Source organism: Pleuronectes platessa, chromosome 23, assembly GCF_947347685.1.
Source record: "Pleuronectes platessa chromosome 23, fPlePla1.1, whole genome shotgun sequence".
In the NCBI taxonomy this organism is placed as follows: Eukaryota; Metazoa; Chordata; class Actinopteri; order Pleuronectiformes; family Pleuronectidae; genus Pleuronectes; species Pleuronectes platessa.
The window spans coordinates 8,085,944-8,111,380 of record NC_070648.1 but is presented as its reverse complement, the minus strand read 5'-3'; the positions used below and the strand labels follow the sequence as shown (position 1 = coordinate 8,111,380).

Here is a 25,437-nt window from a genome sequence, read left to right as displayed (position 1 = left end):
GTACAAAAACCTTGAACGGGATTCGAAACAGCGGGCCGAAGCACTATTAGCTTCTGATGACGATCTCACTACGCCACCGAGTCGCTGAGATCTGCATCGCGCGTCAGATAAATGTCTCGTTCTTTGCTTTTTCAGATGTATAACACCAGATGTGCTTTGAGGTAACGCCCAGATCATCTGGTGATAGTCCGAACACAGAATAAACGCTGTAAACTTAATGCCAGGCTTTACAAATCTGACACACACGTGGCCAGCTCCACTCGAAGTGCTTTTGCTTGACGCTGGTGATCATTACAACGCGCACACACCAAACCAGCAGAGGTGTGGACTCGAGTCACATGACTTGGACTCGAGTCAGACTCGAGTCATGAATTTGATGACTTTAGACTCGACTTGACAAAATGTAAAGAGACTTGCAACTCGACTTGGACTTCAACCTAAATGACTCGTGACTTCACTTGGACTTGAGCCGTTTGACTTGATAAGACTTGCTCCTTTACCCAAAACACAACGATTAAAAAGTATGTTATTAAGGAGCGCTCTGTATCATTCATCGTGTTTTTGTGCGTCTGTGTGTGTGTGTGTGTGTGCAGCGCCGCCGCTCCCAAAACGCGCACTACGCGCTGTGCGTTGGGCACCAAGTCCTGAGAGGGCACCAAAAAAAAAGCAACTGAAAAAGTAGTAGCTATAATAATTATGTAGCCGAGCGTTTGGTTGTATCATAAGTCCGGCTTCAGCCGACAAAGGACACGAGAGCAGGTCATGCGCTCGGGACAGCACACCCGTTTATCCTCCGTTCATTTTACAACTTCACTCATCACAGCACCCACTTCCTTTAAAACCCCCTTTCAAAATAAGAGTCACTACCAACAACCCACTTAAAACCGGAAATACAAATCAACCCTCAACAATAACGTCATTAAATAAATTAGCTTACAATTATAATGCCGATATTATTTCAGTATAGAAATATTAGGTACCTTTTAGCCATGTATATCACAAAAAAGGCAGAACAAGAGATATATTAAATTGCTCAAAAAAAGTTAAAGAAGATTGACTATTCTTGTTTGTACTTATTGATGTGTAATTATAGAGGACTTATGCTTAGGGCACCAAAATGGCTCGCAGCGGCACTTGGTGGAATCATACTACGTCCCCATCGTGCACAAATGACTGACAGACTTTTGGCCAATTTGGTCTTTTGCAAATGCAATGCAGCATAGGGCCCTGACATATAAAAAGCACAACCCCGTTCATTGTTATGTTCAAGTATTTGTTATGTTTCTCACATGTACACACACACAGACAATATGAGGTGAGATAAATGAGATGAGATAAACACAGGACGGGACAGAAACTGCTGTGGAACTAGTTAAAATGCAAAATACAATGTTAGCACTTTTGTACAAATAATTACAGTTGCACTTGTTTTTTCAAATGTGTTCATTCTGTAGGAGTGGTTTAAAATGAAGAATATTCTTGCAAAATATGAGTTAAATGTTAAAAATGACTGGTTAATAGTGCAATAGGGAAGTGCAACATCAGCAAAAAATAAAATTCTGTAATTTCAATTGCACTTGTTTTAATAAATAAATAAATAAATACAGATTTAAAAAGATACATGATCTGTGTAAATATATTATTACTCAGTGATCAAAAGGACTCGAAAAGACTCGAAACTCAAACTGCAGGACTTGGACTTGACTTGAGACTTGTCAGTCTTGACTTTGGACTTGACTCGGGACTTGCCTGTCTTGACTTGGGACTTGACTCGGGACTTGAGGGCAAAGACTTGAGACTTACTTGGGACTTGCAAAAAAATGACTTGGTCCCACCTCTGCAAACCAGTGCTACATCTGGTGATAGTTCATGAAGCGTTCACAATTGCCCGTATCACCACACCACATTGTTTGTGAAAATACAACAAATTATAAATAGTTGTATTATTATTATTTATCACTATCGTAATTTCTTAGAGTTGTTATAGTTACACATTGAACTGTATTTACTCCTTCGACTGACACAGCTAAACAGAAATACACAACCCGTTGTTCGACAATGGAGACGTTAAGTCAGTTTTCCAGATTTGGCCTCGACACACGTGTCATGTTGACAACACACTCGACACACTTCGGACAGATCATCTGTTGATTTCACACAAATAAACAACACTTGCATTACAGAAACTACGGGGGGGAGGGGGGGGAACACACCCGTTCTGTGATGAGCGTTTGGTTTGTTTTCAATCTCCGATGAATGAACCTGATCATCGACAACAACGAGAACATCTTTTAAAATCCCGTCCGCTGACTTTAACCCGCAGCGCCAGGAGGACACGTGAAAATCTACACGTCCATTAGAAGCACGTTCACCAACTTTGCTCATAAAAACACCCCTCGAGCTTCCGCCTTGTTGATGTGAGGGATGTTTATATGTAGCACTGGTTTGGTGTGTGCGCGTTGTAATGATCACCAGCGTCAAGCAAAAGCACTTCGAGTGGAGCTGGTCATGCGTGTGTGTTCTTCAATGCTCCCCGTGTCTCCTATGAAGAGGCGCGTCAGATTTGTAAAGCCTGGTATAACGTTTATAGCGTTTATTCTGTGTTCGGACTATCACCAGATGATCTGGGCGTTACCTTAAAGCACATCTGGTGTTATACATCTGACAAAGCAAAGAACGAGACATTTATCTGACGCGCGAAGCCGATTTCAGCGACTCAGTGGCGTAGTGAGATCGTCAGATCAGCCAGAAGCTATTAGTTATTCGGCCCGCTGTTTCGAATCCCGTTCAAGGTTTTTGAACTATTTTTTTTTTTTTTTTTACATTTAAATGTATATTTTGTGGTCTCAACGTGATGCTGACACGGACACATGACCTCGTGAAGGGTTTTTGTAGGATTTTTATTTCAGCAAGACCTTCAGTAGATCACCGCACTTCACACACAGGCACTTTGTGAAAATGACGAATCTGCCGGCTCTGAAAAAGAGCGTCAACATCTGGAATGTCGCCAGTTGATCTGCGCGCCAGTTAAACTGGAACACCGGCAGCAAGAGCGAGGGAGAGGGAGGAGGAGAGAGCGCCATTAAATGTTTCCTCTCGCGCTCCCCCTAGAGGCAGCTCGCGCACCTCCACACTTTAGCAATCTCTGATCTAGAGCCTGTGTGGCGCATGGATCATCATTATCTCGATAACGTGAGCTCACATCGTTAAAACAACAATTAAGATATTATCGTAGACGCTATATATCACACACCCCTTGATTTCAGGTAAAAACATAGACTGTATTAAAAGATGAACAACAAAACCTATTGATTTATGTAGTATCATAATCATACTATATATGCTTACATGCGCCAATTGGTTTGTTAAACTGAGGGAACGACTTGCATCCATGTATCCATGTAGCCACTTTCTGATATAACTGTTCTCAGTTTTGAACTAGAATGTCTCTCAATAGAACGTGTACCTAAGTCAAGGCCAAACTGTCTCCTAAAATTCGGTCATACTGCACCGAGTTGCACACGGTCCTTGATATCAGTGCGTGAACTAGACTAGATTTAAATTTTCATCAAGATCCTTGATGAAACTTCTGTCTTGCAATGTTAAAGAAATCTAGGCCTGAGTTTGATTGTTTCTTCCACCAAATGTCGTGGAAAACTGCTAAGTAGTTTGTGCATAATCCTGCTGACCAACTTACCCAGCAACCAAATCATAACCTCCTTGGGTGAGGTAATGCATCTTAATGGAGTGATGGGAAATGGAAACTTAATTTAAGTGTCCAAAAGCACTGAAAATGATCCAGATGGATACAAGTGAAGTAGTTTTCATTTCTCTTTGTTGTGGATTCAATTTAAAATACTCACGTAGCCGCAGTGCTAAAATATCCAGAGTAGCCTTTTGGCTGCTCAACTCATAAGTTTACAAAGGCATCACATGTTTTAATAAGGATGATGTTTGTCTGCCCACAGGTAATCTGAAGCAGAGAAATGGAGATTTTATCACAGATTAAACTGGAAATCCCTCCAACGTCAACACATCCTGTAATACAGTGTGTAATTCAAGACGACCTCAAGAGTCTCAAAAAATTACTGAGGGACAACAACATTAATGGACTGTTCCCCTGCACTGAGTTGGATGATTTTATAACCCCACTGATTGCTGCTGTTGTATATCAAAAGAGGGATATTGTCATTTACCTTCTAAAGGAGAAAGGCGATCCAAATGCTGTTTCCAAAAAGTTCTTGACAACTTTGCATTGCGTTGGACTGCACAATGCACAGGCAGCTTATGCAAGGATGTTACTTGATGCAGGCGCCGATCCAGACGGACGGTTACCACAGCCAGTCACACCTCTGCAAATGGCCGGCTTTTTGGACAGGGATGAGGTCGTGAAAGAGCTCCTCACTGCTGGTGCACTGGTAGACTTGATACAAGGGACTAAACCTGAACATCATGCTTTAAACCATAAAATAGCTCAGACAATTTTCAGGTTGGCTTTCAGTGGTGATGAACTATGTTCCAAATTAAGGGATTTTGTGGAAATGAAAATTGCTGTGCTAAATGGACAAAATCCAGAAGAAGTGTTTAGAACTTTTGACAGTCGTATGCTATTTGTTGATCCTCAGACTCATCTGACCATGATTGAAATGCTCTTTAATGTTACTGGGAAAGATGAAGATAAATACCGCAGAGAAAGCATCAAATGGCTGAAAGAAACTGGAAACTTGAACTCCTTCATTACAGGGGCAGTGAGTCGCCTTCCAAAAATTCATCAGGAACATGTACATTGTTCGATAAGAAGTTTACATGTAGTCTTTTGCACAATGGCGCAGATACCAGATGAGCAAGCACTGGTTATCATCCCCAGACTATTGGAAAGACTTGGCTACAAAGCGACACCTGATATTGAGCTGTTAGAAGCTGTTCAGTCAACACTATATGTGATAATACAGAAAACACAAGTCACAAATGTCTGGCATTTCAGTTTTATTGAGAAGTTGTGCTGGACAGTTGCTCCTTTTGTCAACGATCGATACTCCTCTGACACCCGAGTCTACACATATGGCATAGTTGGAAACCTGCTGTCTGATGAACTTGCCGTTAGCATCTTTACATCAGCGGGGATAACGTCAGTGCCAGTGGAGATACTGGCATATGCAGATATGAAAATGAATGACAAGCTGAAAGAAGTGCTCAGACGACTGAAAGATCATTTGAGCAAACTCAACGGGGAGTGTGAAGGGGCAAGGAAAAAGACCCTAGACCCAAATGATGAAGTTAGCAGTGCTTCAACTGATCCAGCAGTTCCAGCTGAAGCATCGGGAACACACAACTGGCTACCAATTAGCAAGAGGTGGAGGGAAAAATTAGAGAGGCTTGTACACTGCTTAAAGACTGATGAAAGTAAAGTCACCAGAATTGGAAGCATTGCTTACATCAGTGATGTTGAGTTTCGCATAGCGAATGGGAGCGATGGTACTGAAGTCTTCTTGGGGCTGCGAGAAAGTGACGGCCAAGAAATTGCAATTAAGAGAATGTCTAAAACCAACTATCAAGTGCTGAAGAATGAGGAAGTACTTCTGAGACTTCCAAAGCTGTACGACAGCTGTGTTGTGAAATATGTTGACTTTGCAGAAGATGAGAACTTTGGATATCTTTGTCTTCAACTTTGTGAATACACCCTGGAAGAACATATCAGAAGGACTGATGTCAGGCTGCGTCCAGAAGAACTTGTCTATGACGTCCTTGAAAGTCTAAAGGCACTTCATTGTAAAGAACCACAAATTCTCCACCGAGATCTCAAACCACAAAATGTTTTGATCGGTAAGTAAGGAAAAAAAGTATATAGAACAATGTAATTCACTGAAGCTGTTTTCAAACATGAACTCTGGAGAATGTCAGGACAAGTGACTCCTGACACCCAACAGACTTTGCCTTTCACACACAGACAGGAGATTATTCAGGTCTGACATGTCAGGTCAGACAACAGGAACATGTCCGAAGCATTCAGGTGATGGTTGGCATCAGGGTAGAGCATCAGGAACTAGAATAAAGTGTATAAATTCAACTGCGTAAAATTTGTGCTTTTATTTAGAGACACCGGCGTCAGCCCTCACGGTCATAAGCTAATTGGATCTTGTCTTTCCCAGTTGACATCTTCTCCGGGACCTTCTATGTCTATGCCACCATCCATCACGTGTTAAAAACATCATCAATGGGCCTATGCAGCATAACAAAACAGAATATACTTAATATTTGAATTCATGTGCTCCAACAGATTTATTTTCACTGCATCAATCTACTCCATTTATCTTACAGATGTGAACGGAAGGGCAAGATTAGCTGATTTTGGCATAAGCAGACGTTTGCCTAAAAACCAAACTACTTATCACACACGCAGGGCAGGAACAGAAGGCTGGATGGCCACCGAAACTTTAAAAGAAGATGGTGACACACCATACAAATGGAGCACAGATATACAGGTTAGTATTTGTGTTGCATGTATTCACTTGATGATTCAGTGAAAACTAAAAATGTTGTTGATTAAACTGCGTTGCTGACATTTCAGGTGGCAGGAATGCTGATTTATTTCATCCTCTCCGGTGGACACCATCCTTTTGGTGATGATCGCTTTGAGCTTATGTCAAACATTAAAAAGGGGAAGTATACGTTGGACCACGTTCAAGATGTGGTGGCAAAGGATCTCATCGAGAAGATGATTGATGAAAAACCACAGAACAGACCCAGAGTGGAAGAGTGTTTGAGTCATCCCTTCTTCTGGACCAGCACAAAGTAAAATCTCTTTTGTCATAGCCAGTTATCTCAGAATATTCAGATGCTGCAGCTTTATGTTTGAGAGCTAGCATAGTGTTGACTCAAAGGTTTACATACAGTGGCTGTTTTCAGACACTGTGGCTCTTCCAGCTTAATGTTAACATGGTGATTCCAAGCAGGAAAAATGTTTATCATGGACACCATCTTAGATTAAGATAAGCGCATGTCAATATTTTCTTATAATCAGGAAATTGAATACAAAATTCCCAAAAAATGATGTGAATGTCTAGAATATTTCGAATATTTAATTTTTGACTGACAGCATTGTCGAAGTTCAAGGATATTTATTGGGATACACCATTTAATGGATGTACTAAGTGACATGGCTGTTCACCACATCATTTTTTAGATCAATTCAGTCTACACCAACATGGTGGACGAGCCCACAGATATTGCCATCTGTGGAGCCATGCAGCCAGGAAGGCCTTTAAAAAATGGCAATGAAGTGGTTCACCTGGAGAAGCTGTTGTGGACTTTTGTTGTTACCTTTTCTTCATTGGCTCCAATTTCTCCGTCAATCTCCACAAATATCTATACTACCATTTTTAATCAATGTCATGTAATGAAAAGTTTTATGTTTTTTTGTATTTTGTAAAGCATGCCGCCTAAATGTGCAATCTTGTTTTTTTTTCTCAGGAAACTGGAGTACTTGAGGAAGGTTGGAAACAAGAAGGAGGTGGCAAGCAGACAAAATGGTAACCAGGAGTTGATTTCTATGGGTGTTCTCTACAATCAGTGGAAAACTAAGGTGATTGCAACAAAAAAATGCATCTTTAGAAACCTGACCACTTTGTTCTAACAAAGCTGCTTTGTCACCTTTTATAACTGTGAATATTAATTGTTTGCCACTGTAGTTTTCACCCGACTTGTTGCTGAAGATGGATGACAAGAAGAAACCATACCCTGAAAACATACTGGGATTACTCCGCTTCATGCGAAACTTCCAGGAGCACCCGTAAGTTAAAAGGATGAATAAACTCAAAATAGTGATATTGAAATAATTACCCCAAATATCTTCTTATTTCTTTTGGTTTTTAGTTACTGGATAAGTTTGTGTACAGGCCCATCAGTTCCCTCAATATGACAGATTTTTGTCATATTCCCTGGGAAGTCTGTGAAAATATCAAGAAAACCCAATGTTATGGAAAGGGCAGAAAAGTTAATGGATCCACCCCTTTATCTAGATCTGCACTAACATTGAATAGGCTCTCTATTCATCCATGTCACTTCCTTCCGCCAAGTATCAAGGAAATCTGTTCCAGACAAACACACAAACCAACCAACAAACAAGCAAATGGCCAGGGGCAAAATCCTAAGCTCCTTGGCAGAGGTAACCAGTTGGCATCGTGCAACTGATGATAAGGCAGTGTCGATAGACAGTGATACCTTTTAAGAGGCCACAAGCCAAAGGTTCAAATGTTACTGGTCTACTGAACATTCAGGATTTTCTTCATAATATTATTCCACTTCTCTGTTTGCAGCCCCGATGATGCAGCCAGCGTTGATCTGACATCACTGTTTCCTGATCTCTTTGGATGCGTTTATAAATTCACCATTATGCAAGGGTGGAATTTAGAGTATCCCCTGGAGGGAATGTTCATACCCGAAAAGACAGGGGGCGCCAACAGACATGAAGTGGAACCCATAAACGATGAGGGGCACGTCGGCTTTGCAGTTCAATGTTCAGAACTCTTACTGAGCCAACTAGCGATATCTAGTTCAGTAGGACCAACCTGGACAGACTGAATGGATGATGAAACTGCACCATTAATAGAGACTATTTGAACAGACAGTTTGAAAACAAATTAATATTATTACGCTGCAATTTAAGTTGACTGATTAAACCACTCATACGAAAAATATATATGAGAATATTAGTTTATTTTTTTATATTATACTCAAAAATACTTGATCTTTCCAAACATGCAAAAATATGATTGTAAGAAATGTTTTATCTTGTCTGTTTAGGGAAACGGCGGATTTTGTATGTATTTATTCAATTGTTTTCAACCTTTTTGCAAACAAACATAACATAACATATTTAGTTCAGAAGTTGATGGGACCATCCATACTTTGCAGAAGTATGTGCTTGACCATGTGCCATTAAGATTCACTGTATTTTAAATTAATTTTGTTCAGATTTCGGACATTCATTGTGCCAATTTCAGTGGATTTTGCTGATAAAGAAAGATCTGTGAAATTGAATTGTCTCTATTTGCAATAAAATAAATAAAAATTGAGCGTGTTTTTCTTCAGTGTGATCTTTTTAGTAGTATAGGCTCACATTGTGTTCAGTGACTCACAACCTATTCTTGTTTCACAGCTCTTGAGCGTTAGCAGCTTTTAAAAGCTTTTCAGTCAACACTGTATGTGTTGACTCAGAAAACACACAAATGGCTGGCATCCCAGATTCATTGAGAAGTTGTGCGGGACAGCTGCTCCTTTTGTCAAGGACCAATACTCATCTGACCTCCGAGTCTACACAAATGGCATAGTTGGAAACTTGATGTCTGTTGAACATGCCATTAGCATCTTTACATCAGCAGGGATCACGTTAGTAAAGAAAAAGAAGAAGTAAACTTAATCTATCCAAGTCAGACATGTTTTGTCTTATTTATTCATTAATTCATTAAACTTTAATTGAAACTCGGGAATATATTGAGGTTGAGCCCTCGTTCATGATAAATAAATAAAATAGACAACACATCCTTAGATTCTAAAGAAAACCCAAATAAGAAACGTTCAAATTTGCCAATAGCAAAAGCAAGAGTTATGAATAAATACAGTTTATATAATAAAATGTATGGCAAATTATTCAATTACAAAAAAAAGAATCAATTAAGAGCAAAAAATAGTGAGATTAGTTTAGTTGCTTCTTAGATTGTTTGCACAATATAGTGACACATATCATATAATTTTGTATTTTATTAATATTCTTGGTTTATTCTCCTATGATATTTGCTCACAGCTTGATGAACAGGTTTGCTGTGTGCTTTTATTTTGGAACTCACGTTTCCATTATTGCCATTACTCCTCTTCAGAAGTTCTACAGAGCATTATTAAATGTTAATATGGGCCAAGCAGTGTTTCATATTAAAAATTTACTGTAGAATCACGCTAGAACGGTTGGTTTTACTCGACAACTATTTGATATCATGTTGTACCGGATGTGCCATTTTCCTCGCCCCCTGACGCGTGGGCTTGACGGGGGGAGTGACGTCACAGTGTAAACAAACGGAGGCGGCTCGGTCGGACGGAGACAGAGAGACGGCGCGGAGGCTGCGGGCTGTCGGGCGTCATGTCCGGGACGATGGGCTCTTCCCGGAGGAGTGAGAGCGACTGGCAGGGGCTTGTCAGCGAGGTGAGTGAGGGGCGAGGACCGGGAACAGGCGCCGCAGAGGTGGGCTGCCTCTACGCGACGCTCCTCTGCTCCATATGGAACGAGCTTGCGAGTGTTACAGGCCGGTGGCATCCTCCTCGCCCGGGTGCACCGGATGGGACCCACCTGTGGGAGCTCATGTCCCTGTTTACAACGCTACAGTCATTTCATTGAAACCCGCTGAACGATATCTTACCGTCACAGTTTGACGAAGTGGATTCGGAGTAGTTAAAGCCACACTGTGTCCGAGCAACAGCGCCCTCTGCAGCCACACGTGGGAATGAATTCTGTTGGGCTCCGTTTTCCGTGCGATTAAAGGGATAGTTCACAAGAAAATGAAAAGTCACTCATTATCTCCTCACTGCTTTTGATGGAGGGGTGGGTGAGGTGTTTGAGTCCACAAAACACTTTAGGAGTCTCAGGGGTAAACAGCGTTGCAGCCAAATCAGTACAATAGAAGAAAAAGGTGATCAATTTGTAGAAAAACGACAGAAAAAAAACATTAAATGCCTCCATACTGCCCGTGTGGTGTCATCCAAGTATCCGCAAGGCCCGACATTCATATCTGACTCGATACGAGGTCATTTACGCTGTGCTTTAAGCCTAAATGTCCTCTGATATATCGTTCAGGGACCGTCCAAAATGCTAACATCCACTAGCTTAGCCACTTCAGGTGGACAATTTGGCTTAAAACACAGCGTAAATTAACTTGTTTCAAGTCAAATTCTGCTCAAAAACTGTTTTTCCCCTGAGACTCACTAAGTGTTTATGGACTCAAACCCTTTTCCCGCTCCTCATTCGGCATAGTTGTGAGTGAATTTTCATTTCTGGGTGAACTATCCCTTTAAAGGATATAACAGACACTGCCCACATACTTCCATGCACCTTTACATTGAAATGGTTGTGAGGCTATACATCCACCAGACGGCAGCCCAGAGTCTTGAGTTTCAGGATTGCAAAAAACCTACTGAACAGATTTCCATAAAACATATGTGAAGGATGGGAGATGGGCCAAGAAAGCATCTATCCTGAAATATCTGATTTATTTATTAATCTTTTCACCAATTTTCATATAAATCAGTTCAGGAGTGTTTGTGTGATCCAAATGACCAACCAACAAGATAACAAAAGAGCTGAAAAGTATATAACCTTCTTGGTAAAGGTAGGGAATAGCTTGGTTGAGCCACACACCACTCTACAACCTTTACTACACACTCTGCTACAGTATACTCACCTCTGTGACAGCAGCTGCTGTTTGACTTGGTTACGAGCTGGTCGGACAGCTATCAACGTTTACTCTGTTCCCTCTGCTGAGCCTTATCTACACTTTAAACACTTGGCTGCCGTATGTGTGTTTTTCAACCTCTGGGGAACTGCTCTGGGTTGTATCATTTTTACAGTCAGCTAATCTGGCCATTTCCATCCCTGTAGGAAATTCGACAGCCAACAGAAAGCTGGATGATACAGTAGTCGTCATGATTGAGGAATGTTATATGGAGACTTATGTCAGAAGTCAACATGTACAGTGACATGACCATGTGATTAACTTTGTCCATTATAATGCAACTAATAATACCACCGCTCTGTGTTCTGTCCTGGCATTTGTGGTAGTTCCTGGTGTGTAGGCGTAAGCTGGAGAGTAAGAAAGAGGCCCTGCTCATTCTGTCTAAAGAGCTGGATACCTGTCAGCAGGAAAGAGACCAGTACAAGCTGATGGCCAACCAGCTGAGGGAGCGTCACCAGGGACTCAAGAAGAAGTACAGGGAACTCATTGTGAGTTTGTCTTTTTTGTCCACGTGCACTCTAATGTCTCCACTGCACTGCTTCTTCCTGGACCATGATGAAACTTTTCAAGACATGCATAAAAAAATATTTGCTAGTTGTATTTGATGATTGAGAATATTGTAATTACTGTATTTATCCCTCAACGGTTTGGTGCCTTTTTTATGAAATTAATTAAAGTTATTGGATCAAAGGTCAAGGTCACAGTGACCTCACCAAACATGTTTTTAAGCCCCTGCAACATAATATCACATGTCTGCCTTTTCGGAATTCCTGTGGTCAAAGGTCACAGTGATGAGGCTGAAACTAGACTGAAATTACAATGATTGGCTGGGGCATGCCATCTTCTAGTCTATCTAATAATCTAGTTTATTCTCTTGATCTTTTCAGGATGGTGATCCCTCTTTGCCGCCAGAGAAACGGAAACAAGTAAGTTGATGATTTCATTAACTTTCTCACTTGCAACCATGAGAGAGAACCTGCGGTAGCCTTCAGTTGTCATAAAGAAAATGACATGGTGTTTAGTTTGTCCAGTTTAGACGACTGTAAAAAACATGGTAGCCACCGCAGAGAGGACCCGCTCCGGATCCGATAGAAATCCAGATGTTGTGGAATTAAATGTAGGGTAAATTTTCAAAGTAAATAGGGCTAAAAACTTGTAACTACCACTGATGTGCTGCTGTGGATGTGGAGTGAATTCTGGGAAACAGCATTTTATATATATATATATATAAAGATATCTTCAATTAAAGACATGTGCTCAACCATATGCCATTCGATCGACCAATTTGTTTAATAAAACACTGTATTTTGAATTCATCTTGTTCAGATTTTACACATTCATTATGTAAATTTTAGCTGATTTTGCTGATATTATGGATAAAAGTTAGAAATCAGCCATCGCCAAGACATAATAATTAAGCGTGTTTTTCTCAGTGTGGTCTTTTATCTCTATCTATTTAGTAGTATAGGCTCACATTGTGTTCAATGATGCACAACCTATTCTTGTTTCACAGTTGCTCATGAGCGTTTGCAGTTGTTTCTCTGTGTGTTATTCCTCTGAGCTGAAGAAGAAAGAAGACGTAGCCTCACTGAACAGGGATTGGTTGTATCTGCACTCTCTATGTTGGATCAGTAGCCCTGTCCCCAGCTGTCTTTTGACCATGTAGATCTCTGTCCCTCTCCGTGTCTCCATGCTCAACTCGTCCTCCCAGGTGAACCTGGCTCAGCTGCTGCGAGACTCGAGGGAACGAGCGAAACAGCTCGGCGAGGAGGCGAAGGAGCTGACTCAGAGGCTCACCGAGGCCCAGGGGGACAACAAGGTGAGGTGACCCGGAGCGCCGCCCGCACTAACGTGTGCACCTTAAATACAGCTCATTTGACCTGGGCCCTCTCATATTGCATGTGTAGACGTCGAGAGAAGCAGTAGATTAAGCATGTTTCCTCTACAGCTCCTGAGGATGACGATTACTCGACAGAGGCTGGGGGATGAGGAGATGGGGGCGCGCCACTTTGCTGCCCATGAACGCGAGGATCTGGTTCTCCAGCTAGAGAGAGCTGGGTTACAGGTTCATACTTTTGTCTCATTTTTTTTCTCAAGGAAATTATCATCTCACCCCAAGGAAAACACCTCCAGGGAATCCACACACATTTTTTGCAAATGATCACTTGTACTCACGGAGCAACTGAGAATCTGATGGTCAAAGGAAAAAGGTCACTGTAACCTTACAAAAGATATTTTTGGTTTCATGAACGCAACATCTCAGGCACTTGAGGGAGTTTTCTCGAATCTGGTAGGAGAATGAATTAAATTCTTGTGGCTCCATTGCTCCTGGAACTATTTTGTCAAAAAAGTGCTGATGATTACTGAGAGAAATCCACCATAGATTTCAATCTAGAGCAATCTATTCCCTTAAAACCTCCCAGCAGCTTCTCTCACGGGCACTTTTCACCCGCTCTCCCGTTTTTCTAGATGGAGGAGATGGAGCACCACACGAAGGCTCTGACGGACGAGCTGCAGGACGTGAAGGCGGAGCGCAGTGTGTTCAGGGAGAAGGCCGATCGAATCAATGTGGAGCTCAACCACATCTTGGGCAACCACGAGGCACGCATCATCGATGTGGACGCCCTCTGCATGGAGAACAAGTGAGTGGGACACGAAGGAATCGAGATGTCGAGAAGCCGGGGCCACTGTCACTGTCACAGTAATTCAAGGCTGATCCACTTGTTGTTCTTCAGTTTTTGATTTGAATGTCTTGATATTTTATACACTCAGCAATAAATTTATCAGAAATCCATACCATTACGCTTTTGTGCAGCTCCTGATCAGGAAGCAGATCCAGGGATTAACTTTTTTACGTCGTTAACATAGCAAGATAGGTTTTTTTGTTTTTCACATTTACATCGATTTCTCATGATAATACAGGGATCTTGATTAAAAACAATCAGACATGATCAGTGATCAGATATTTATGAATGTGCGAACTTTGGTGCAGACCAAAATAATAATCAGGATCAAGTGAATTTAAATGTGGATTCATTGTGTGGACTGTTGGGCCTTGCTGGAGGAATTCGCTCTACTGCACACCTGTCTAGTCAGTATTAGTCGTGTCATCCTTTTTGAGACCAGTAACACTGTGCAACTGATCTTATTTCAGCAATTTCCCTTGTTTAATACACAGAACAGCTTCAGCTCAAAGCAATTAGTATCTGTGTCTGCATGTAAGTTGATCCGCCCTTCAATAATCTTATGTGAATTTAATCACTGTTGCTGCAGGTATTTGCATGAACGTTTCAGCCAACTGCAAGAGGAGGTGAATCTGCTCAAATCCAACATCATGAAGTACAAGGTAAGGATGGCGTGTCGCTTTTAACATGTTTAGTTGATGCTGTTTGTTAGGCTTTTAAATCCTGACAGAAATCACGTGATTTCACTGAATTTGTATTCTTATGCTTGTGCACTAAAAGTAAATGAGGAGACTTTGATTCAAAGTGTTCATCAAACGAGAGAGGGCCCGCTTTATTCTTTTGTCTGCCCCTCCCCACAGACTGCTCTTGAGAGGAGGAAGAACTCCAGCACATATGGGAAATCAAACAGCAGTCCCCTCAGTGGAGTTCTCTCAGCCAAACAAGGTGAAGACACAAACTGCTCGGCTCACTTTGAATTCTCTCTAAACCCAGGCATAGATAGATGCTGGCGCAGCTGATCGGGCAACCGAGTGAAATGTTTTCCGTCACCTCCGTTTCCAAGCACGTCAGTCAGGCTTTGATCAGATAAACTCTGCAGCCGATTCTTCCTATTTTTCTCGCCCGTAAATCATTCCATTATTTAATGATTTTTTTACGCTGATCCTTCGAGCCAACCGGACACCAGCTGGGTTACTAATTGTATTCTGAGTGGTGGAGAGCGCCACTGGCAGGGAAATGAGTCTGCCATGATGACTGACAGTTGCAGGCAGAAGCAGCACAGTAGGCCCTGGAGTTAAAGTTAGGAGTGTCACCTAGTTGACAGCTGTTTCTAACTTTCCATCTCTGTCTTGCTCTTGTCATGCTGTTCTCCCCGTCTCTTGCGATATTACCCTGTTCTCACTTTTATCAATTTTTTTAAAGTCTTTTGAAAGTTTTATCAGTGCATCATTATTATATCAGGCTGTTGGTTAGTACCCTCAGTATGAGAGGGTGTTGTTTGCACATATCTGCTTTCCAATGAAAAAACCCTTTCTCCTTCATTTGTATCCGTTTCTCCTCCTACTCCCCTTCCCACCTCTCGTTCTTTTCTCTACTTCAACCTTATTTTTCACCTCCACGCTCGCTTATCTCTCCTCCTTAGTCCAGGAGATGCTCCTGGAAGAGCACGGCTGCAGCCTGCCAGCCACACCCCAGTCCATCTCCGACCTCAAGTCCCTGGCCACAGCTCTGCTGGAGACCATCCATGAGAAGAATCTGGTCATCCAGCACCAGAGGCACACCAACAGGTACTGAGCACAGGCTGTTTGTAAAGACGGACAACATGACGGCCCCCAAAAGTGAAGCCAAATCATTTTGATCGCCCCCCTGGTGGCTGGCAGCAGTACAGGTCATAAACCTTGCCTGCTCCATATTGGTAGATGGCACGTGGACCAAGCTAGAAAGTCACAGTACATTAAATACATTATTCTCAACAATAGTATAGACGTCAAAAGCAGAAAATGATGGCAGCAATATCTGAGGTACTTTAGCTTCATTATTACAGATTGAAAGGTGTGTCGTCCATTTTTATGAATGGTCTATCCCCTCATTCCTGTTCTTCTGCCCACTACAAAAAACACTTTTAAAATCAACAACCTCACAGCATAACGATTGTTTGACTTCCTGTACTAAAAGTCCTCCTCCGCCTCCAAGACAAACACCACACGGTGCGACACAGGCACACACTGGTCATCACCTCTAGTAACCTGACCCTTTCTGCATTGCTCTGCAGGATCCTTGGGAACAGAGTTGCAGATCTGGAGAGGAAGCTGAAGACCTTGGAGGTTTCAGGACTGTGGAGCCTTCCAGGTGGGTCTCAACTCAGGAGAAAAACCAAAAACAATATAACAGTCCGACCACAAACGATCTTTCCATCGTTCACTTTAACACAGAGATCAATCCAGCTATAAAACAATTACAGAGTAATAACACTGATTGTACTGTTGTTCAGGGCGTTAGAGTTTTCAGCACATTCCCTCTTAAGAGAGAGTTTGTGTTAAATATAATTGCTGAGTTACACATTTTTGTAACATAAGTGTTGGTTAATTAAATTACCAACACTTATAATGAAATGATTATATACTATTGCATGCATATTTGTAATAAAGATTTTTTTGTATGGGTTAATTCATTAGCCTCAATCTCTGAATATAACCAGTCTGTAGTCCTACCACACCATTAGCAAACATGACCTTGTGTGTGTGTGCAGCTAACTCACTTAATAATGAATAACATGTTGCTCTTGAATCCCTGGTATTATCTCCTATGTCTTAATGAATACAGAATTTTACTCTGGGATCTTTTCTCTGATTGTTCTACCTAGTACAGCAATTTAAATTTGTTTTACATTTTCGCCCATTAATGAGGTTTAATGCTCATAACAACGTGTCTTTTTCTCCTCTCTCGCTGCATCTCAGGCTTGACCTACCGTGTGTCTTTGGGAATTGGGAGTATGTATTCCTTCTGCCCCACTTAGCCCATCCATGCCCTCCGCTATGTCATGCCAGGACAAATCTGGGCAGACGCCCAGAAAGCGTGTCACCTCATGCCCACCGTTTTCAGTGTGTCGACACCATTGACCACCCGCTCATGTGTCCACTCATGATAGCATTGACTAAGCCAGGCTACCTGAATATCACACACTGATCCTTTTTTGGTCCAGTGGAGCTGTCTTAAATTTTACCCCAGGGAAAAAAAAGTTTGGGTATGTTTCCAGATAATTTAATGGCCAGTATTAGAAATTTAAATCATGTTCCAAAAAGACTAAAATATTGACATTTGTTGCAGAGTTGGCAGAGAAGAGAGAACTTTTGATTAACAGATAAATGTCTTACTTTTCTTGGCCTTTTAGTCAAACCATTATAATGTTTTTTCACACATGAGGATGTTCGCCCGCCATTCAAAATTAAACTAAAAGATGATCATTGAACAGTTTACCTCTCAACTAGTCTGCCTCGAACATAGCTCCCTCTTTTCCCCACTGGAGGGCGGTGTTGTGTCGCGTATGAACTAGCCCTGAGAGGTGGTGGGGCTGCGGCTGGATGGAGGTGCCCTGTCATGAGACCGTCATTCTCACTGCCATAAAGCTGACAAGCATCCATTACTGAAAATGATTGCCCACATTACAAACACATTTAGGGGAATGTGCCGTTATTAGCGAATTTGTAGGCGAGGGCCCAGAGTGCCTGACGACCACGCTGTCCACCACGGTTAGGGAGACGGAGATGTAGAGAGAGATGTGTGCGTCTGTGGCCTTGATGTGATATGAAGTTGGGCTGATGGATATTAAAGGCAAACAGGATAGGATGGAGCGGCACGGCCGCCTATACCTGAGGCCCGGAGAACACGAGAGGGTGACTGCATTGTCTCCGGATGAGAGGGAGCGAAAAACAGTAACAATCACATTGATGCAGTGAGTCAGATAAAGTTGTGATTGATAGATCCACTCCTGAGTCCACCCCTCCCCCAGTATGGAATGATTGCAAGGCGAAATGTAACACAGCAAGTCAACGGGCTGCCCGAGGCCATCAGCTATTGAAAAGACGGGTGGATACAGAATGCACCGGTGTCGCTCTGTTTTTGGGCAGTGACAGATTGGAAATATATGATGAAATCACAGACATGTCAGTGGGACACAATCGTTTGTATGGATGATTGTACGGAGTTTCATCCCGATCCATCCAATAATTGTTGAGAAATCACAAATATTTGCCATGGTGAGGAAACATTAGTATACGTCCTCTGCAGACCCTGAATGTCTGTACAAAAAAGTTTCATGGCAATCCATCAAATCCATCAAAGTGGTGAACTAACATTTTCATCCCAAGGGCCATGCGCCAAAGAAAAAATAAACCTTTGAAATGATAGGATAAGATAAGATAAGATCTGCCTTTATTGATCCTCCATAGAGGAAATCCACAAACAACACAGAGGCACAAGGATGAAGCAGCACAAGGGGCAAATGCATCAAGAATGAAAATAGAAATCCTATATACAATAAGGAAGTAGAAATAACAATACATGTACACGTCTCTTTACTAAAAGTGAAATATAAAGATATGGAGCAAGGTTGTGTAAATTTTTTTAGAATACACAATATGTGCAGCAGTCCTTTCTTGAGATCATCCTCTCTCTTAAAGAAGTAAAGGAACTATTTGTTAGATGACAGAAAACTTCTCTCTCCTATTTGCAGAAGCCTCAGCATCCGAGTAGCCCCCACCCTTCTCTCTCTCTCTCTCTCTCTCTCTCTCTCTCTCTCTCTCTCTCTCTCTCTCTCTCTCTCTCTCTCTCTCTCTCTCTCTCTCTCTCTCTCCAAACGTTGAGCATTCATAACAGTATGGACGGCATTCATGACAATATGGTCTCCGTTCACCATTCATGATTCTCACGCCTCGCGTCACCCAGTCATCCATTTTCTCATTCTTCTGTTTGTTTTCGTGTCCCCACACTTGAATGGGCCTGGTTTCGTGTCTATTCACAGAGACTCTCTGAGACAAAGGCTGATGGGCACACTTGCAGACTTATAGGCATGTAGTTAATTTGTGTGTGTGTGTGTGTGTGCGCGCGCGTGTGTGTGTATTTGTGATGTTGCGTTTATAGTACACAGGCTCCTATGATTAGCATATGGTGTCAGCCTAAGAGGCATGCAGCCTTCACTAATGAAGACAGATGACAGGGAGCCGAAGCCACTTCTCTGTAAAAGCACTGCAGTGCATACATGCTTGTATGTTTTGTGTGCTGCATCCATCCATTCCCAACTTGCCGAAACCTTTGACAACTTTTCACATCACTTTGTCTTTTTGTGTCCTTTGCAAAGTGACAGTAACAGCGACTGTGTGTTGTGCTCTCACAGGGACACGACACAGCATCGCGCTGAACGACAACCTTCAACCAGAGCTTCATCCGACACGTGCCACACCTCAGCCAATCGTGCAGCCGCCCAAAGGTGAGCGAGTAATTGTGTGTGTGCAGGCTCCTCCACCCGTCGATGAGAGCCCTCGCTGTAATTAGCCACGATGTGCTAAACGCTCCTCGCTTCCTGCCATGTTTAACCCGAGTCCTTTGCATTCCCTCCTCCACCCCGCTCGGCTTCTCATTGGTGCAAGCTGCCCAAATGCCATGGCATTTTGGAAATGTGAAGCAAATTCTCGCCCGCTGACATTCAGAAACTTCTGCCATCTTCTCTTTGAAAGGGGATGGGGGGGCCATAAATATGGATGCTAGTTCCAGTCATGTTGCTTTCTTCCTGCATGTTTTTGCACGTGTGTGTGTTTGTCTGTGTGTGTGTGTGTGTGTGTGTGTGTGTGTGTGTGTGTGTGTGTGTGTGTGTGTGTGTGTGTGTGTGTGTGTGTGTGTGTGTGTGTGTGTGTGTGTGTGTGTGTGTGTGTGTGTGTGTGTGTGGTGGGGTACTCTATGTGCAGTCTTTAACCTTTTTGCCTCCACATCGACAAATATGGGTCAGTAATCCCCAAAGTGAGAGCATATTTTGGCAGAAAGAAGCAGAACTAAGCTGTTGCTATTGCTGAGACGCGGGGCGTCACACTTGTCTTGCGTCCCGTTGTCTGGGGCACTGCTGCTATATTTAGCCTGTTGCCATGGAAGCACTTCAGTCACATAAGTAATTGAAATAACTTTCTACATTGACACAGTGGCATGGATCCAAAAGAGGAAAAAGTTTTTCTTCATTTTCTTTTTCATTCTGTCCTAAATAAATTTTCCTAAAAAAACAACAACCTGAATGATAAAAGGACAGACAGCCTTTGACCTGAGAATCAACAGACAGATACATCCTTATAAACAAAAAGAATAGAGCAAAGAAATAAAACGAGTTCCTAAATATTCTTTGCACTAGTCTGACACTTATTCTCTTTATCTCCAAAGTCTCATTATGTCACTCTTCTCTGTCAACTTTAACAAGGGCAAATAATATAAAATGCATGTCCTTCAAATTCCATTGTAAACTCTATCTCTAGATGTTTTGCCAATCACGAAATTAACCCCATCGTTTCCATAGTCACGTCATTGTTTTAACAACCAATTTTGTAAATAAAAAATCGTAATATTTGCTGGGTCCAGCTTCTTAAATGTAATTTACTGTTACCATTCAATATTCTTGTAAAATAAATACATTTGGGGTTTTCCTAAAATCGGGAAGTTGAGATATCAGGGAAATTGAGAAGTGCATTGTCCATTATTTCCTGATAATCAAATATATTGTAGTGGCCCTGTTCCGGTGTCCCGTTGAGTTCCTCTGCCTGACCAATCAAAAGATCGCATGTAAGGGTGTCACTATGCATGCTGCTGACTGGTTGGAGTACATGAGCTGGGAGGAAGTGAATTCTCTGTTCCCCTTAGCGCTGTTGCTTCCGTTTTTCGGGGCTGTGTGTCCTTTCAGAGTGAGAGTTACGGTGCAGCTGATATATTGTCCTAAACGCCAATAAAGTGAGCTATAAACTACATCCAATCTCCTCCTTTATGCACCGGAGCTACAATAGTGGCGGCCTAATAATTGTGGTATCATTTCTTGGTGTTGTTTTGCACACATTGCTGTGCAGCATAGGCCAGAAGTGCTTGTGTTCTGATGACCACAGATCAAATGAGCAATAAAGATGACCGGTTGTCTCATCTTCCTTCCCTCAGCTGTGTCAGGCAACAGAAGTTCGGATGAATCATTGTGGGAATGCCACACCGCTGGCAGCGACCTTGGCACAGATGGCGTCAGCGGGGACGACACACCTGCACTGCTCAACAGTCTGGAGCAACTAGCGGGGCTGGAAATGAATGGGATCGACAGGAGAGGAGGGGGAGAGAGGGCGGCGCTGATGGAAGACGGGGAAGAGGGGCGCAGTCCGGTGGAGGAGGCGGGGCGCGAGGTAGAAGGAATTGAAGATGAGGAACTTGAGTCTACGGTGGAGGAGGGTGAGGAGGCGGCCTTGGCGCTGGACATGCCGCCCACTGAATCAGACGGCCCATGCCTTCCGATGGATCAAGCCTCTGTCGATAACTCGGACGTGGCTCATCGGTGCTGTGAACCTCAGGAGTCTAATAATGTCCCTGAACATGTAAAGGCCTGCATATCAGCTCCCGAGGACCAGACCACAGAGGTGTCGAGTACAGTGGAGTGGGACATTGACTGTGGCTCGGATCAGGGGGACACCAGTCACAGTGACAACTTGGCCTGATCCTGGAAACACCCGAGACGTCGTTTTACATCCACGTCCACGTCGTTCTTATCGATGATGGCGTTAATCATCCCTCGTTGCATTCTCACAGCGTTGCCCCTGTTCCACCCGACCGCCCTCTTTTTATTTCTTTTTTTTTTCAAGTCAATAAAACACAGAGAAAACACTCTCACTTCTCAGCCTGCGTCGACAGAGCCGGAGGTGCAGTCGTATCTAGACAGGCTTGTTACTGCGCAGCAACAGACAATCTTGAAATCAATGGAGTTGCAAACTTCATGCCCTACAGGAAGCGGGGAGCTCGGAAAATAACAAACATGGCAGCCTCAGCTCTCGGGCTCCATATTCCCTCCTGCCCCCCCCTGTGATTAGATAATCCCAATTGTTTGCTTTCCTCCTCTTCCTAGGGGATGCAAATCAACACTCCGTCCCACCGCTGCTCTCATGGGGGGGAGGGCGGGGGGTTCCAAATGATCTCACCAGAACTTTTGCCTGAATGTCTTGTAGATATGTGTGAATTAATAATGTTAACGTAAGAGATTCTACTGGTGTCTATTCATCTGTATGGGCGAATCTCACCAATCATCGTTTGTATTTTCCCCTCATTTAGAAGTTAATATTCGGATGAGACTACATGTGCCTTATACAGAATGTGGAAATATGAACTGATATTTATTTAATAAAAAATGTAGAAAATTCTGCAGTTTTGCTGATTGGTATTTTTTCCGATATCAGATTTTTTTATCTGATTCTTTTGCACCTCCCACCCCAATGTTTCTTCCTCTCCCTCCTCCTCTCCGTAGGGTCCTGAGGGGGTCCGTCGTGCCTGGGTGCACAGCTGAGACTCAAGAATCCTTTTAACCCCTCACACATCATTCCCGTTATCACATCTCGTTGGTGGTGTGGTCCTTGCTCGTGAGAATAAACCCCCGATTTTTGGAGTAGGACAGGCAGTGGCCAATGAAGGTGCAATCACCCGTCCAGTGATGGTGAAAGTGTGACCGATATGTGTGTCAGCTGAAAATGTATCTGATCAAAACTTCACCTTTCCTAGCTCGTGATATTTGCCAGAAAATGAAAACAAATCCGCAGGAAAGGCACCGAGTGATTTGTGTTCACACTGTTGGTCTCTCATCAATTATGAATGCAACGGCCTCAGTCGCTTTGATTGTTTTAAGAGATTAGAGCCGCTTTATTTGAGTCTCTGTCTTTCAGCCTCGGGAGAGCAGTGTTCCAGCAAATCCAGAGTGAGTTGTCAAACCTGACTCTAAGATTTGGATTCATACAAAGACGGTTTAAAACTTCAATTGCTAACGTGAACTTGGTAATCATGGTACTTTGATCACGTAACTAAAAAGCTAAGTCGCAGACACCACAAGTTTTCCAGATCTGTGAAATGGATTCGCAGTCAAAGCCCATTGTGCCCAGCGTATCGAGAACAAGTGGCGAGGCCGACTCCTCCCACTCGCAGGTGACAGCTGGCCTCTCCAGAAGAACGCAGCCTCAAAGCCAGAATCCACAAACTGCCTATTCTGCAAAAGACCACTTGCTATTTTTAATCTCTGACACAAAAATCAAGAAAGAATTTCAAGCTACAGAGCCGTGGTGTGCACCCAGTGTCGGTGCTGTGCCAGGCAGCTGATTTGGCAAGCTTCGGCGGGCCTATTTTTTATTTTTTTTTAAGAGTTTGTTAAGTTTATTAGCCAGATGGAGTCCAAGTTAATGAAATTGCGCAATGATACCAATGAGGACTCATAAAGTTGTTGTCCTGTTCATGATTTCTTAAAGAAGTAAGTGAACTTTGCTGAGATGAGGTGAGATGTCATCCTCTGGGGAATTGAAGTTGACAATATCTTTTGTCTATCCTGCCAATACCCTGTATATTAAGATGGACGACCTGATGGCTTCCAAAAGTGAAGCCAATTCATCTTGATAACCCCCTGGTGGCAGGCTGCAGTATAGATCATAAACCCTGCTGCATCCATGTAAGCAGATGGGACATGAACCAAATCAAAAAGTCAAAGTACACGTGAAAGACAATTTTAAAAAAAAAAAAAAAAAAAAAAAAATGGTCTCATTACCTTCGTCAAGGAGGCTGTATTATCACTCTTGTCCATTTGTTTAATGGTTTGAATGTTTGTTTGTACCATGATTACACAAAAATTGGAAGGAGGAAGTAATATGGATCAGGAAAGAACTTATTAATTTTAGGAGCAGATCCAGGATTTTTTTATTAATCACTTTTCTTAAACATTGTTAGTGAGTGAGTGCTTATTGACTTTTTCTCTTTTTACCCAGGTTTATTCGGGGACTAATTTCTCCAAGTATGTGAGATTTGGTACAGGTTGATTGAATTTAAGGAGATTATTAGGCCTTGGTGGTAATGCATGCTCTATCTAGTTTAAGGTTGTTTTTGTTCCACTGATGTTTTCGCCTGACAGCTGAGACTGATTCACGTTTGAGCTTGTGTCTGACTTCTTTGATGGCTTCATTTCTGGATAGTGTGAGTAATTGGAGATGCGTCGTCCATCTTTATTTACAGTCAATGAACCTGCCTTTAGTTCCTTAACCATTAGCCTTCACTTTAATCGTTTCCTTAACTCTCTGCCGCTTGGATGTGGATTGGATGGATCCAATAGTTTATAGTTTATATCTGTGTGTATCCAGTAAGTAAGAAGAAACTGCAGCACATGTCCAGTCCACTGGTGTGGACTTGTTAAACAAGGCATTTAAAGAAAAGGAAAACAAGATAAGCCTCAGGAGCCAGTATTAAAGACAAAATGTCTGGAAGTTTATTGGCGATTAACTTTTATCTACCCTGAATTAACCCTGCATAACAACACAAACAACCACCACAGGTATACGATGTATGAGCTGTTACTCGCTAAAGATTCATCAGAGACCCTCTGACGGCTTCCCGTTAGGATCTGACTGGCCAGTATCTGGCCTTGTCACGCAGCTGAAAGATTCAGGCTCCCTCTCCAGACCCCTAGAGAGAGGAAGGAAAAAGAGGGATTGCTGAGAGCTGTTGTAGCCAATCATCGCCACTACAGATAAAAATGAGGCTACGGCACCGACAGCTAGCCCATGCCAGAAACCAATCTTGAACCCTTTTTTTCTGTGACAGTGACATTCCCCCAATGGAAGGCAAGTCAAAAAATGTGCATTGCAAAGTGCTCCGATTGGCCCCCGTGCTGCTCGAATCGCTCAGGTGTGTGTCTCTATTTGTACTTGAAAGGGAGATCAAAGTGGGGATCATCCATGTGTGCGCGCGAGCCTGTCCCGAGATTTTTGCAGCTTTGTACGTAGCTGCTTCCCTTCATGTCGTACAAGTTGAGATGGCTTGTACCGCATCATATACAGGCTTTTTTCCTCCGCAGACATTTCCACATGTCATTGAGGGAGAAGCAGAGGTGTTCCCGACGACGTCCCAGTAATTCATTTCAGTATTTACACTGTACGTCAGCTTTTCCTGCTGGGACATGTCTGCCCTGAAAAAGGCCCATGCTGCTCATCGTATCGCAGTATCAGCTTGCT

General features: G+C 42.6%; 2 protein-coding genes across 6 annotated transcripts in view; both read left to right on the top strand.

The window, feature by feature from the left end:
• Positions 1-9,089, top strand: part of LOC128430070 (uncharacterized) — a 49,475-nt gene extending 40,386 nt beyond the window's left edge. For 2 of the 5 annotated variants that reach the window (XM_053416013.1, XM_053416012.1), the window contains exons 2-7: positions 3,969-5,823; positions 6,319-6,482; positions 6,569-6,792; positions 7,471-7,582; positions 7,689-7,789; positions 8,316-9,089. In XM_053416013.1, the coding sequence (XP_053271988.1) occupies positions 3,987-5,823; positions 6,319-6,482; positions 6,569-6,792; positions 7,471-7,582; positions 7,689-7,789; positions 8,316-8,580 (2,703 nt within the window). In that variant the 5' untranslated portion in view covers positions 3,969-3,986 and the 3' untranslated portion in view covers positions 8,581-9,089. Of the gene's footprint in view, positions 1-3,968; positions 5,824-6,318; positions 6,483-6,568; positions 6,793-7,470; positions 7,583-7,688; positions 7,790-8,315 lie in introns of those variants that run through there. The other 3 variants (XM_053416018.1, XM_053416017.1, XM_053416015.1) reach the window with 3 other exon arrangements.
• A 982-nt stretch (positions 9,090-10,071) lies between these two features.
• On the top strand, positions 10,072-22,599 carry ccdc149a (coiled-coil domain containing 149a). Its single transcript, XM_053416552.1, has 12 exons — positions 10,072-10,195; positions 11,825-11,986; positions 12,386-12,424; positions 13,210-13,317; positions 13,447-13,563; positions 13,968-14,140; positions 14,772-14,844; positions 15,043-15,127; positions 15,825-15,969; positions 16,455-16,531; positions 19,575-19,667; positions 21,362-22,599. The coding sequence occupies exons 1-12, from the start codon at positions 10,133-10,135 to the stop codon at positions 21,901-21,903; spliced, it is 1,677 nt and encodes a 558-aa protein (XP_053272527.1). The 5' UTR covers positions 10,072-10,132; the 3' UTR covers positions 21,904-22,599.
• The last annotated feature ends 2,838 nt before the right edge of the window (positions 22,600-25,437 follow it).

Bases quoted from the DNA above. Each gene is read 5' to 3' on its own strand.
- ccdc149a (XM_053416552.1), top strand. From the start codon at position 10,133: ATGTCCGGGACGATGGGCTCTTCCCGGAGGAGTGAGAGCGACTGGCAG. The intron at 12,425-13,209 runs GTAAGTTGATGA...TCGTCCTCCCAG, and splicing joins CGCCAGAGAAACGGAAACAA to GTGAACCTGGCTCAGCTGCT. The intron at 14,141-14,771 runs GTGAGTGGGACA...CTGTTGCTGCAG, and splicing joins GCCCTCTGCATGGAGAACAA to GTATTTGCATGAACGTTTCA.